The following is a 12743-nucleotide window of genomic DNA, read 5'->3' as shown; positions in this document are numbered from 1 at the left end:
AAATAACAAGAGTTTGCTTTCGTTGGGCAGTCAATATTTCAAATTCCAAAGTGCCTTAAAATTTCCATATAAACTGACAGCAAAAAAGCTCCTGGAGACTGTAAGCACCATAGATTAAAAAAATAAAGAAATAAAATTGACACGTTTACTTATAATTAAAAGTGCAGAATTTAATGAGTGATAGACAGTCAAATTGTGTTGTTACGTGCCGTCGAGTCAGTTTCCACCCATAGCAGTAGAGAGTTTCCAACGAGCGGCTGACGGGTTTGAAACACTGACCTTAGAGGGTACACCTTAATTAATGAACCAAAGGAAAGTACTGGAACAAGTGGTCTAACAATAGGAGAGTGCTTAATGAACTAATGTACACTCGTATAATGTCTGAAGCAGTTAACAAAGGGTTCTTGAAGATTATCTAAAGAAGGGAAAAGGTTTCATTGTAAAATGAGAAGAGAAGTTTCAAATGAACATATTCTGTAAGATCTCTATTTTGTGAAAAAAATAAATGCATAGGGAAAAAAATGAGAGGATGTACATGAAAATATTATCTGAAGTTACTTCAACTAGAGACAATTTAAATAACTTCACATATTTTCCTTCTCAATGAAAAGGGGACAAATAAAAGGAGGTTCTTTTAAAAAAGAATATTCCACTATATTCGAATATATCCCTCTCCACACAAACAAAAACCAGAAAATTGAAACATATTCAGTGTCATTAAGCAATCAAATGTCAATTTGATTTTAAAGTTACAAAATCAACAGTCTATCCAAATTTATAGTTTCCTTATACTTTTTGCCAATCCACACAAGGGCAATACATAAAAACACACATAATGACACAGAGTTTTATCAAATCTTTTGAACAGTCTTTTTCATAAATCACTGAGTCTAGAAAATGAACTTCATATGCTTGATTCCATATGTTTTGAAGAAAACCATGATAATGAGCGCCCATAATCCCAGAATAAAACCTCCAGGAGGATGCCAGTCTTTTGGTTTTGGTTTCTGTAAAACAAAAATGACATGTTAAATTTAACAAGAAGGAAATAATTAAACAATAAGTAATTAAATAAAGGAAATACCGATGAAGCGTAGAGATTCACTGATTATATTTTAAGGCATAATATTTTGCAATTTAGATGCTTATCTGTGTTTTACTGACTATATAAAACCATTTGGCAGTATGGATATTAACAAGCTATATATAATATGGTAAAGAATGAGAATTCTAAAACAGTTTCTTTTGCTCATGTGGAACCAATACTTACAAGTGTCAGTTGTTCAAACCGAGCAGGGGATACTGCATGGTTTCAAACCAGAAAAGGGTTGTATCCTTTCACTATAGTTACTCAGACTGTTGCTGAGCAAATAATCTGAGAAGCTGAACTGCATGAGGAAGAAAGCGGCATCAGGATTGGAAAAAGACTCATTAACAATCTGTGATTTGCAGATGACATATCTTGCTTTCTGAATAAGCTCAAACACTGTAGCCTTCAATATGGATTAAACCTCAACATAAAAGAAACAAAATCCTCACAACTTGACCAATAAGCAACATCATGATAAATGAAGAAAAGATTGGAGTTTTTAAAGATTTCATTTTACTTGGATCCATAATCAACATCCACGGAAGCAGCAGTTAAGAAATCAAGCAACCTTGGGCAAATCTGCTGCAAATGACTTCTTTTTTTTTTTTCTTAAATGTTTTATTGTGAATTATGTGATAGTTTACATGGGAGAACATTAGTTTCATTCTATCGTATATTGTCTCATTGCCATGATTACAATCCCCTCCATGCAATCCTTCCCCCGTGCCCCCCAGGTCTTCAGCACACAGTGGCTCTCCCTCTCTGGATCTAAAGTCTCCAGCTGCTCCATCGCTCCACGTCATCATCTCTGGCTCCATTTCAGACATCACTGCTTCTCTGGGTAGGGTCCCGCTCTCTGCTCTTCTCCCTTGATGGTCCTAGGGACCTCCGCTCCTAGACTGAAAAGTTAATCACTCCCCTCCTTGCTATAAAACGTCTACCTTTACATTTCTGACCCTCACAATCAGTCCTGATAACAATTATTCACTATTGTATCACAAGAGAACCGTCTGCATTTCATTGCATCAGCCCCACCCAGACAGATTGGATACTACTCACTGGAGATTCTACGTTCCTCCAGGCCCTCTGGATCTAGGTTCCCTCTTGAAAGCTTGTAAGCCAGTCACTTCTTGCCTTTGTAGCCCCCCACCCCCCATTTTGGGTAGCCAATGTCCAAGTGCAATGACTCCTTAAAAGCTACATATATTTCCACTCCAAAAATACATGGAAAAAGATATAAAACAGACACAGATGATACCCTCTGCAGTCCAGCTACTGGGCAAGAGCCAATACCAACTGCTAGACACTTGATGGGAGTCCTGGTGTGGCACTATGGAATAAAGCACTGGACTACAAGGTCAGTTTGAACCACAAGGTTGGTGGTTCAAACTCACCAGCCGCTCCTTGGAAACCCTATACAGGGTTGCTATGAGTCACAACCAACTCAATGGAACTTAACAACAACAACAAATATGCCAGATCAATGACAACAACCAATATCTGCCAAACCCATCCTAAACTGAGCTGTACAAACAGCAAGCAGAAAATGGTGTGCACACTTCCATTCTCTAATAACACCAACCAGGAGGAAGATGGTGGGTGTCTAGGAACACACCAACATTCAATCATCAATTAAATACAAATACAAATGACATGAAAACATCTTGGAAGCAACAGACAATTTCCGTTCCAAAACCAAAGACAAAGAAAGGATTCTGAGAGCAGTTCAGGAAAAAATGAAAAGTTACAGCAGCAACCATGTATATGAGAAAGTAATGGAAAGACATATACAAAACTCTGAAAGAAAAAAAATTACCAACCAGTAATCGAATACCCAGCAAAACATCCTCAAATATGATGATGAAATTAGAATATCTCAAGATAAACCAAAATTAAAGGAAGTTGTAATAACCAGACCAACTTTATGAAAAATGCTAATGGGAGTTTTTTGGACTAAGAACCAACAATGAACAGCAGACAACAACCTGAGACTGACAGATATGCACCACCAGAACTCACTCTGGATACAGAAGTATCCAAAGTTAAACTGACCTATAATACTGGTGGGGCACCATAGGATAAGCACTCGACCTCATGGTCCGATTGAACTTTAAGTTCAGCAGTTCAAACTCACCAGTCACTGCTTGGAAATCCTCTACAGGGTCGCTATGAATTGGGACCAACTCGACAGCACTTAACAACAACAACAACAACATAATACTAAAATGAAGAAACCAGAGATATCAACTTATAATGAAGAAAATGACAAAGAAAAATGAGGGGAAAATGTAGTTACAGAACTTACAAATGACAAGATAATAAAGTAGATTTTAAGATGAAACAGACTGCTATAAACTAGAGAAGAAATTAATAAATTCAGGGTAACCACAAAGAAAATTAATATACATTCACATCAAAACAAGAAAAAAAAAAAAAAAGATTTAGTAAACATTAAAACAACAGCAATGATGAAAATGACAAGAAAACACACAAAATGAATTCAGCACAGAAAATTATGTGGAACAAAGAAACCAGCAGCACCTGGAAAACAAACAAATAAACGAACCACTCAGCAAAATGACAGCAATTCACTGATACCTATCGATAATTATGCAGCCCTGGTGTGGTGCTGTAGGATAATGCACTGGACCACGAGGTTGGTTTGAATTGTAAGGTTGGTGGTTCAAATTTGGTGGCTCCTTGGAAACCCTATAATCGGTCACTATGAGTCAGAACTGATATTACTAACATCAATGGACTAAATGTCAAAAGACAGAGGTAGCCGAATGGATAAGAAAACAGGATCCTTCAATATGATGACATACTTTATAAACAAAGACAAAAATAGATTAAAATCAAAGAATGGAAAAAATAAATCAGGTGAGTGGCAACCAAAATTGAGCAAGAGTGATAATATTAATTTCTGATAAAACAGACTTTAAGGCAAAAACCAGAATAAGAAACAAAGGAGAGCATTATCTCATGATTACAGGGTCAACTGAACAAGAGGACATAACCTTAATAAGTATCTACACTCCCAATGAAAGAGCCTCAAAATACATAAATCAAACTCTGATAAAATTAAAGAAAGAAATAGACAACTCTACAGTAATAGTTGGGGATTTTAATAAACCACTTTCTATGATGGACAGACTAGACTGAAAGTCAACAACAAAGTCACAAATGAATGAAACAACAGAATCAACCAACTTGATCTCACAGACTTATACAGAGCAGTCAAAAACAGCACAAGACAGACTCCATTCAAGTTTACATGGAACATTCTCCAGAACAGATCCTATGTTTGACCACAAAGCAAACCTTTATAAATTGAAAAACAGTGAAAAATTACAGTACATCTTTTCAGATCACAATGCTATAAAATTGTTGTTGTTATTATTAAGTGCTGTCAAGTCAGTTCCAACCCATAACGACCCTGCACAGGGTTTCTGAGGAGTGCCTGGTGAGCTTGAACCATAGACCTTGCAGTTCAAAATGACTTTCCAGCGCATTAACCCAATTAGAAACCAATAATAGGAAGATCAAGGGGGAAAAAAATCAAGTACATGGAAAATCTACTGGGTAATAGAAGAAATAAAAAATGAAATTTAAAAATTCCTTGAAAAATACTGAGCATATTCTTCCCTTTTGGTTTTCTAACTCCAGGTCTTTGTACATTTCGCTATATGACTATATCTTCTTGAGCTACTGTTTGAAACTTTCTATGAGCTCTTTAGCTCTTTTTAGCTCATTATAATAGTTATGTGTTAATTCATTAATTCATTACTGTACAGTGTGTATTACTGTACCTATTTATAGAAATTCAGAATGACAGAAGTAAATTGTGCAGATAACATAGGCCTATGAAGACTGTATTGAAGCCAAGGCTTAAATCCAAATCCTTTGACTATAAACTCCTTGATATTTGTCCCATACTGAAACTACCAGCCAATCCATGGGAGAAAGATGAGGCTTTCTGCTCCAGTAAAGATTTACAGCCTCGGAAACCCTATACAGTGTCATTATGAGTGGGAATCGACTCCACGGCACATAACAACAACAACAACAACCCTAAGTTCTTATTTTACTATTATTATTTTGTATCTAAAAGAGGAAGCACATTAGATGTCCTGGATATACAAGATGTGCATACCTCTAAGAAATTGATGAAACTTTATCGGACCTAGTTTACATGGTGATTATAGTACATGTCACATCACAAATGTTCTTCACTCCATTCTTTTGTAAAATGACTCTCAAATCATCATAATTCTTATAATTATGCCCACTGCATAGAACTCATAAAAGCATATCATAGTCATAAATCTCCGATCTCAAGGCCATAATGTAGCTGCTGAAATGGCAATAAAATGAGGGAAAAGTGGAAAGCCTTTTCTTTCTGGGCACAGAAACATGCAAGTCACTTGGATGGATGTTGTAGGGTGGGAATGGAGAAAGAAATATTAAATGGATATAGATAGAGTTTGACCATGAAAAGTCGATAGGGAGATAAGTGATATAGTTATAATACTAGATCATGAAATAACAGTAGATGGAGCTATAAATAAAGTACTGTGAAAATTCAAAGAAGAGAATATGTTGTCTGAGGAGATCTGGAGGATTTGGCATTTAAGTTGTGTGTGCTTTTAGTAGGCAGAAAGGGATATGGAGTTTTGACCTCAAGGGAGTAATGTCATCAAAGGTTACTGTGCACACAACAAATATGACTGAAAATCTGAATGTATGGAGCGAGTTGGCATTTGTTCTTCCATTGATTTCTCAATGTAATATGTTCTTCCTATGTGCCAGTCACTATGCTGGGCATATAACAATAAATATTATGAATCTGGCTGCTAATCTCATGGGCAGCAGCTCGAAACTACCAGCTGTTCCGCAGGAGAAAGATGAGGCTTTCTGCTCCTGTAAAGATTTACAGCCTCAGAAACCCTGTAGAGGGTCACTATGAGTCGGAACTGACTCCACGGCACATAACAACACAACAACAGCACAATCTTGGAGAACATAGGAGAATTATGGACAGATGAAACCAATAAACTAATGAATGCAAGAGGACTTTTAAAGGGTCATGAAAAAAATTCCTGTATTTTAAATTTCATTTTTCCTTAAACTATCTGAAGCCCCCTTATATACAATGTTAAAATAAGAAAGGCTTTAAGCTACTGAGTAACTTGGGTGAGGTTGCTGTTGTTAAGTGCCACTGAGTTGGTACCAACTCACAGCAACCCTATGCATAACAGAATGAAACACTGCCCCGGTTTGGGCCAACCTCACAATTGTTGTTACATTTGAGCCCATTGCTGCTGCCACTGTGCCAATGCATCTCCTTGGGGGGATCTTCCTTTTTTTTCACCGACCTCTACTTTACCAAACATGGTATCTTTCTGCAGGGACTGGTCCTTTCTGACAATATGTCCAAAGTATGAAAGATAAAGTCTGGCCATCCTGGCTTCCAAGGAGTACTCTGGCTGTATTTCTTCCAACACAGTTCTATTTGTTCTATTGGCAGGCCATGGTACTTTCAATACTCGCTCCAACACCTTAACTCAAATGCATGGAAAATTGGATGAGACAGATACAGAGGATGGTCCTGGAACTCTGAGCTCCAGAGGATGGATGAAAAAGTGGATCGAGTGTTTACTGGGGGAAAAAGTTGAATAGGATGGCAAGAGAGGAGGTTTCTGACAAGCAGTGGCAGGAGGAAGAACCTTCTGCAGTCACCATGAGAGTTCATGAACAGCGTTAGAAATTAGAACACATATTCAAGTTGAAGAAACTTACTTATGGCTTACAGAGATAAAGAAGACAGCAACTGTGGTCATATAGATAAGCTAAAGCTGTACCCTTTACAACCCCACCAGCTAGGCAAGAGCCAATACCAGCTCCACTGACTACAACCAATATTGACTAAATCCACCCTGAATTGGAGTATATGAACAGTGAACAGAGAAGCTCATCTCTTGATCACACACACCAGGAGGCAACTGGTAAGTGCCTAAGAATCTACCAATATACATTCATCAATTTGATATAAACAAAACAACACAGTGCCTAGAAAACAGCAGAAAATTTCTTTTCACATGAACAAACAGGGCAGAGTTGCTCAAACAAATGACCAAGATACAGAGCTAGAAAATGCTTTTGAGGAATAAGAGGTACTGGAACTACCTGAAAAAGAATTCAGGAGAATGATAATGAGGTACAGTCAAACGTTTCACAGAAGAATCAAGGAAAACAAGGAAGAATTCAGAAAAGCACTACAGGAACAGTCAAATGAAAGAGATATAGCACTTGAGACAATATAAAACCTGCAAACAAAAATCCAGAAAATCAGTATTAAGATATTAGCGATGGAGAATACACTGAAAGGACAAAGGAGTAGAACTGAATCAATGGAAGCCAGAATCAACGAGCTTGAAGATAATAATGATCACAAGCATTATATGGAAAAGAGACCCTGGATATTTGGAGGCCTCTCACTCCCTGATCTCAAAATTTACTACACACCATATTGGTCAAGGAATGTGGTTGTTGTTGTTGTTGTTGTTGTTACGTAATGTGGAGTCGGTTCTGACTCATAGTGACCCTACACAGGGTTTCCAAGGCTGCAAATCTTTACAGGAGTAGAATGCCTCATCTTTCTCCCGAAGAACCACTGGTAGTTTCGAACTGCCAACCTTGAGGTTAGCAGCCTGATTAGTAACCACTATGCTACCAGGTACTGGTACAATAAAAATACATAGATCAATGGAACAGAATTGAGAACCTAGAAGTAAATCCATCCATATACAGTCAGTCAATTGATCTCTGACAAAGGGCCAAAACACATTAAATGGGGAAGAGATAATGTCTTCAACAAATGGTGATGGCAAAACTGTAAATGGATTTGCAAAAGAATGAAGCCAGACCCATTATTTCAAACTAAACACAAAAACAAATTCAACATGGACAAAAGATCTAAATGTAAAACCTAGAACTATAAAGATTATCAATGCAAAAATAGGGAAAACCTTAGAAGCTCTAATGCATGGCATACATACTCTATCAAACATTCAAACACACACACACAAACAGTAGAAGATAAAATAGATCACTGGAACCTCCTAACAATTAAAAACTTATGTGCATCAAAAGATTTCAACAAAAGAACCAAAAGGGAGCCCACAGACTGGGATTTTTTTTTTTTACAATGACTATCAGATTTGCCCAAGGAAATAGGCTTTTTGTTACGCTTTAGCAGAGTATAGGTTCTTATGTAGAATCCTGAGCCCCACCCAGAACCTTCTGAGTTGGGACATTCTCACTTGAAAAGATACGCAGACTAACCCAAAACTGCTGGGAGAACAGAAGAACCGTAATTACTGAAAGAAAGGCCTGTAGAAAAAATTGGACTGTTTGGCAATTTGAATTATAAGCAAGCTATTTGCTTTGGAGGCTTCAAGTCAAGAGACATTAGCCGATCAGGGAAAATCCCCTTCTAAGACTGAAACGTACAGGGAACGCTTGAGCAGCCTAGTATACTCACAGGTGACCACCTTGGTATACTTGTGAGTGGAAGTGGAGGAAATGCAGCAATGAAGACATGTGCTGAGTTTTACCATATTCCATTGGCACCTGTGACCTTAAAATGAGAGAGTAGAGGAAACACTGGCTGGTCTGAAGTTTAGGAAGATGTCTGAAATCCTAAGCCCATGGGGGCTAGGTCTGAGAGCCATGTGGCAAACTGATCTGAAGTGCAGTGAGGTGTGCATGAACTTCCAAACTTGTAGCTAGTAACCATGTGATCTAACTTGGAAGGGTAGCTGACTAGGACTTGACCAGATTAAAAAAAGATGTCTGATACTGTGAAAAATTGCAAATTGCTACAATTTGATGAAGTAGACTTTTCCTTATGGATGCAGTTGCTCAAATTTCCAACAGGAATGGAATGATTGATTCTTCATTCAAGGAACAAGCTTGTTTCCCGAGTATATTGGGATGATAGGGATGGGCAATTTAGACACTGACTATCAAAATGAGTGGCTATAAAGGCATGAAGTGGCTGGCTTACAAACTTTTATGAGTGTCTTTAGTTTCAGAATGAGGGGGGAAAGGAAGAATCCTCACTGAATAGTTCTGTCTTTTCCAAATGGACTTGGAGAAAGGGGGTGGGGGATTTTATGATTCAAATGTGAGAAACTGTTAGCAGGATTAATTGTGATAGTCACAATTGCAATTGTAGAACATGTGTAACTAAAAGGGGGAAGTGGTTAATTTTTCATTTCACGAACAGATGATTCTAGGACCATCAAGAAGGAAGAGCATGAGTGGAGCCAAAGAGTACTAGAAGAGTGGTGACAGCAAAGAAGTTTGCAGAGGCAGTGGCATGGAGAGGCAGAGCAACTGTGAGGTCCAGGCCTACGGAATGAGTAAGGCTGTGTTCTTGCGGGCAGGAGGCTGGTTTGTAGAATGTGCTCTTTGGACATTTAAATGAATATATTATTTACTTTGCATGTGTGCATCAAATTTTTGCTTTATTCATTTATGAAATGTACTATGTAAATGGGGAACCATAGGAAGGAAGTAGGATAAGTATTGTTGCAGAGAGAGGACTGTATTCATTGAGATGAAATGAAGTGTATAATTTGTTGAATGTAGAGCTGATGATCTTGTCTGCAAGTGTTCACTCAATTCACAATAAAGTTAATTAAAAAAAAGTTTTATTAACATGAACTTTAATAAAGATGCCCATGAAAAGCAGTCCTTGTGTGGCACTGTAGGATAAGCACTAGACTGCTTAATCACAAGGTTGACAGTTCATACCCACAAGCCGCTCCTTGGAACCCTATACAGGGTCCTTATGCGTCAGAACTGCACTTAACAATAATGACAATAAAAAACTGAAAATAAAAATGGCATAAAAAGAACACAAGATAAGAAAGACAACAGATAGAGAGCTAAAGAGAGCTGAGTGACATGACTGTAGCAGCAAAATTGAAGTCTACATTGACAGGACAATAGTCAATGTGGACTTCACATCTTTAAGTCACTCATTCACCCAACTCAGTAGATGTATGGCAGAATGACCCAGTTCTCCATTTTTCCATGTCCATGTTCTTTGCAATGTGGCTTTATGGCAACTTTTATCAAGAGGTGTACTGTCTTTTTCATACCTTGAATCTACTGGCCTTGTGACTTATCAACAAAGTGCAGCACTGGTGACAGTCCCGAGTTTAGCATCAGGAGACTTGCTCACTTCTGTTCTTTCTCAGACCTCTGCCACTTCCATGAGAAATAGCCAAGACTAGTCTTCTGGGGGAGGAGACGCCATGTGGAGAAGACCTGAAGGGCCCCAGCCAATAACCAGTCAACTCCCAGAACAGAGCAGCTCAAGCTGACCAGTGACTAATGAGGTAAGAACGAAGAACTACCCAGCTGAACCCTGCCTACACTGCCAATCTATTGCTAGGAAAGAATTTTCAGTTCAATAAGTTTTGTTTGGCAGCTTTGCTATGCATCAAAAGTTATGAAAAACCACTGTAAACTGTTAACAGTGAGGTTACAGGTAATGTGGAAGGAAAAGCCCTTATCCTTAATCACATTCTAAGAAAAAAGTTACTGTCTACATATTTGTAACTTCAGGTTTCTACAATGGCATAAATAAGAACAGCATGCTGGTTAAGTGCCATTGAGTCAGTTCTGACTTACAGCAACCCTGTATAGACTTTCCAAGGAGTGGCTTGAGGGTTTGAACCACCAAGCTTGTGGTTAGCACAGTCCAGCACTGGTCCTACAGCACTACACCAGGACTCTTAAGAATAGCATTGTTGTTGTTGTAAAGCGCTGTCGAGTTGATTCAACTCATAGTAACCCTGTATGCGGTTTCCGAGGAGCAGTTGTATGAGTTTGAACCATCAACCGTATGGTTCAAACTGACATTATGGTCGAGTGCTTATCCTACAGTGCCACACAGCATAGAGGGTAATCAGGCAACCCCTTGTCTACCATTACTCATGAACTTTGTTGAGGTGGGGGAGGTCCATCAAAATAATGCCCTCTGACCCTACTAGAATAAGAAATCCAGACTCCTTACTGAGCCTGAGGTAAAATCCACAAAAGAAGGGCTCCTACAAGCACCGATCTCATTTGAACAGTACTTGGATTCTAGGTAAATTTCATGAATGTTCTTTGCCACATATCTCAATTTAAAGGAACTGCAGTGTTTCTCACCTCTAGTTCTCCATTATGATGTTGTTGTTAAGTTCTGTCAATTCTGACCCATAGTGACCCCATATATGTATAGGGTTTCCAAGAAGTAGCAGGTGAGCTTGAATCGCCGACCTTGCGGTTCAAACTGACTTTGCAGTCTAGTGCATTAACCCACAACGCCACACCAAGACTCCTCTCTCCATTATAGTCTTCCTTAAAGAGATTCTCTGGAGTAAGTAGGATTATAAATCCCTTCTCTATATTAAAAATCTGTTTTCTACAATGGACCTGTATTTTAATAATATTTGTGGGGAGGGAGTATGTTCAGGGATAATGTGTATTACACAATGTCACCTAGTATAATTTTCATATATTCACCTTTTTCAAATAGAAGATGCACTATAATTATATTGTTTAGTAGTTGATATTCCACTATAAGAAAAAGTAACATGAATAATATGAAAATAACATAATATAGATAAAGTGCTTTTTAGGTATGCATTTAATGATTTTGCTGTCATATAAAAATACTGCTATTTTTAAAACAACTACAGGTAACACTTTAAATATTCTACAATGATTTTACTTACAATCGAATGACAGACTGGTATAATTATTGCATTTTATAATACCGATGCATTTGAAGTAAGTTCATATTATAGTATATTTTGGAATTTCATTTGTGTTCATATTAGACCTTCCCATAAAATGACTGATTTTATGTAGTTAAGGTACTCTTCTGACTGCTATAAAATAACACTCTTCTCTCTTTTTTATAAACCTTCCACAATAACAGCTATAATACAAAGGTGAAAAGCACACATAAAACACCATAATGTGTCATGAGCAAACACTTAAAAGCTTAAGGGCTACTTATTATTGAAATGCCTGATATTTCAGATGAAAAAGATAGGTAGCTAAGCAACACTACACTTCTGATTGTGACTAGTACTCCATCTCCCCCTTCATGTTGCCAGGAGAATATTATCATACAAATTCAAAATAGTTAATGGTACATAAATCTAACATTAAAAATTATATTTAAAAATCCTGAGAATTTAAAAAATTGTTTTATGTTTATTGAAAAATTTTCCATTTCTTTCTTAGACTATAATAAGCATATTAGTTCAGTTAAAAACATTTTAAAGAAAGATAAAACTAAAAATTATCTGCTAAGGTAAGGAGCTCTGATGGTGCCGTAGGTTAAACACTGGACTGCAAACCACAAGGTCAGTGGTTCAAATCCACCAGCTGCTCTTTAGGAGAAAGATGAGGTTGTCTGCTTTGATAAAGATTTACAGTCTCAGATACTCTATATATGGTTTTTTAAGCTGGACTTTACTCATTGGTACTGAGTTTGGTTTGGTTTGTATATCTACTAAGGTTACAGCCACAATTAAATTAGACAATAATGGTTCATTTTCAGTTCTTTAATAAGTGGTAGTTT

The 12743-nt window shown here is 37.5% G+C and overlaps 1 protein-coding gene across 1 annotated transcript in view; it reads right to left on the bottom strand.

The window, feature by feature from the left end:
* Positions 1–753: 753 nt before the first annotated feature.
* The window catches only part of LOC102812687 (GPI-anchor transamidase-like), a 175117-nt gene continuing 163127 nt past the window's right edge, over positions 754–12743 (bottom strand). The window contains exon 11 of the mRNA XM_006831085.1: positions 754–1007. Coding sequence (XP_006831148.1) covers positions 891–1007 — 117 coding nt within the window. The 3' untranslated portion in view covers positions 754–890. The remainder of the gene's footprint in view (positions 1008–12743) is intronic.

The sequence above is a fragment of the Chrysochloris asiatica genome, unplaced genomic scaffold (assembly GCF_000296735.1).
Source record: "Chrysochloris asiatica unplaced genomic scaffold, ChrAsi1.0 scaffold00002, whole genome shotgun sequence".
NCBI lineage: Eukaryota > Metazoa > Chordata > Mammalia > Afrosoricida > Chrysochloridae > Chrysochloris > Chrysochloris asiatica.
This window is presented reverse-complemented; position numbering and strand designations above follow the sequence as displayed.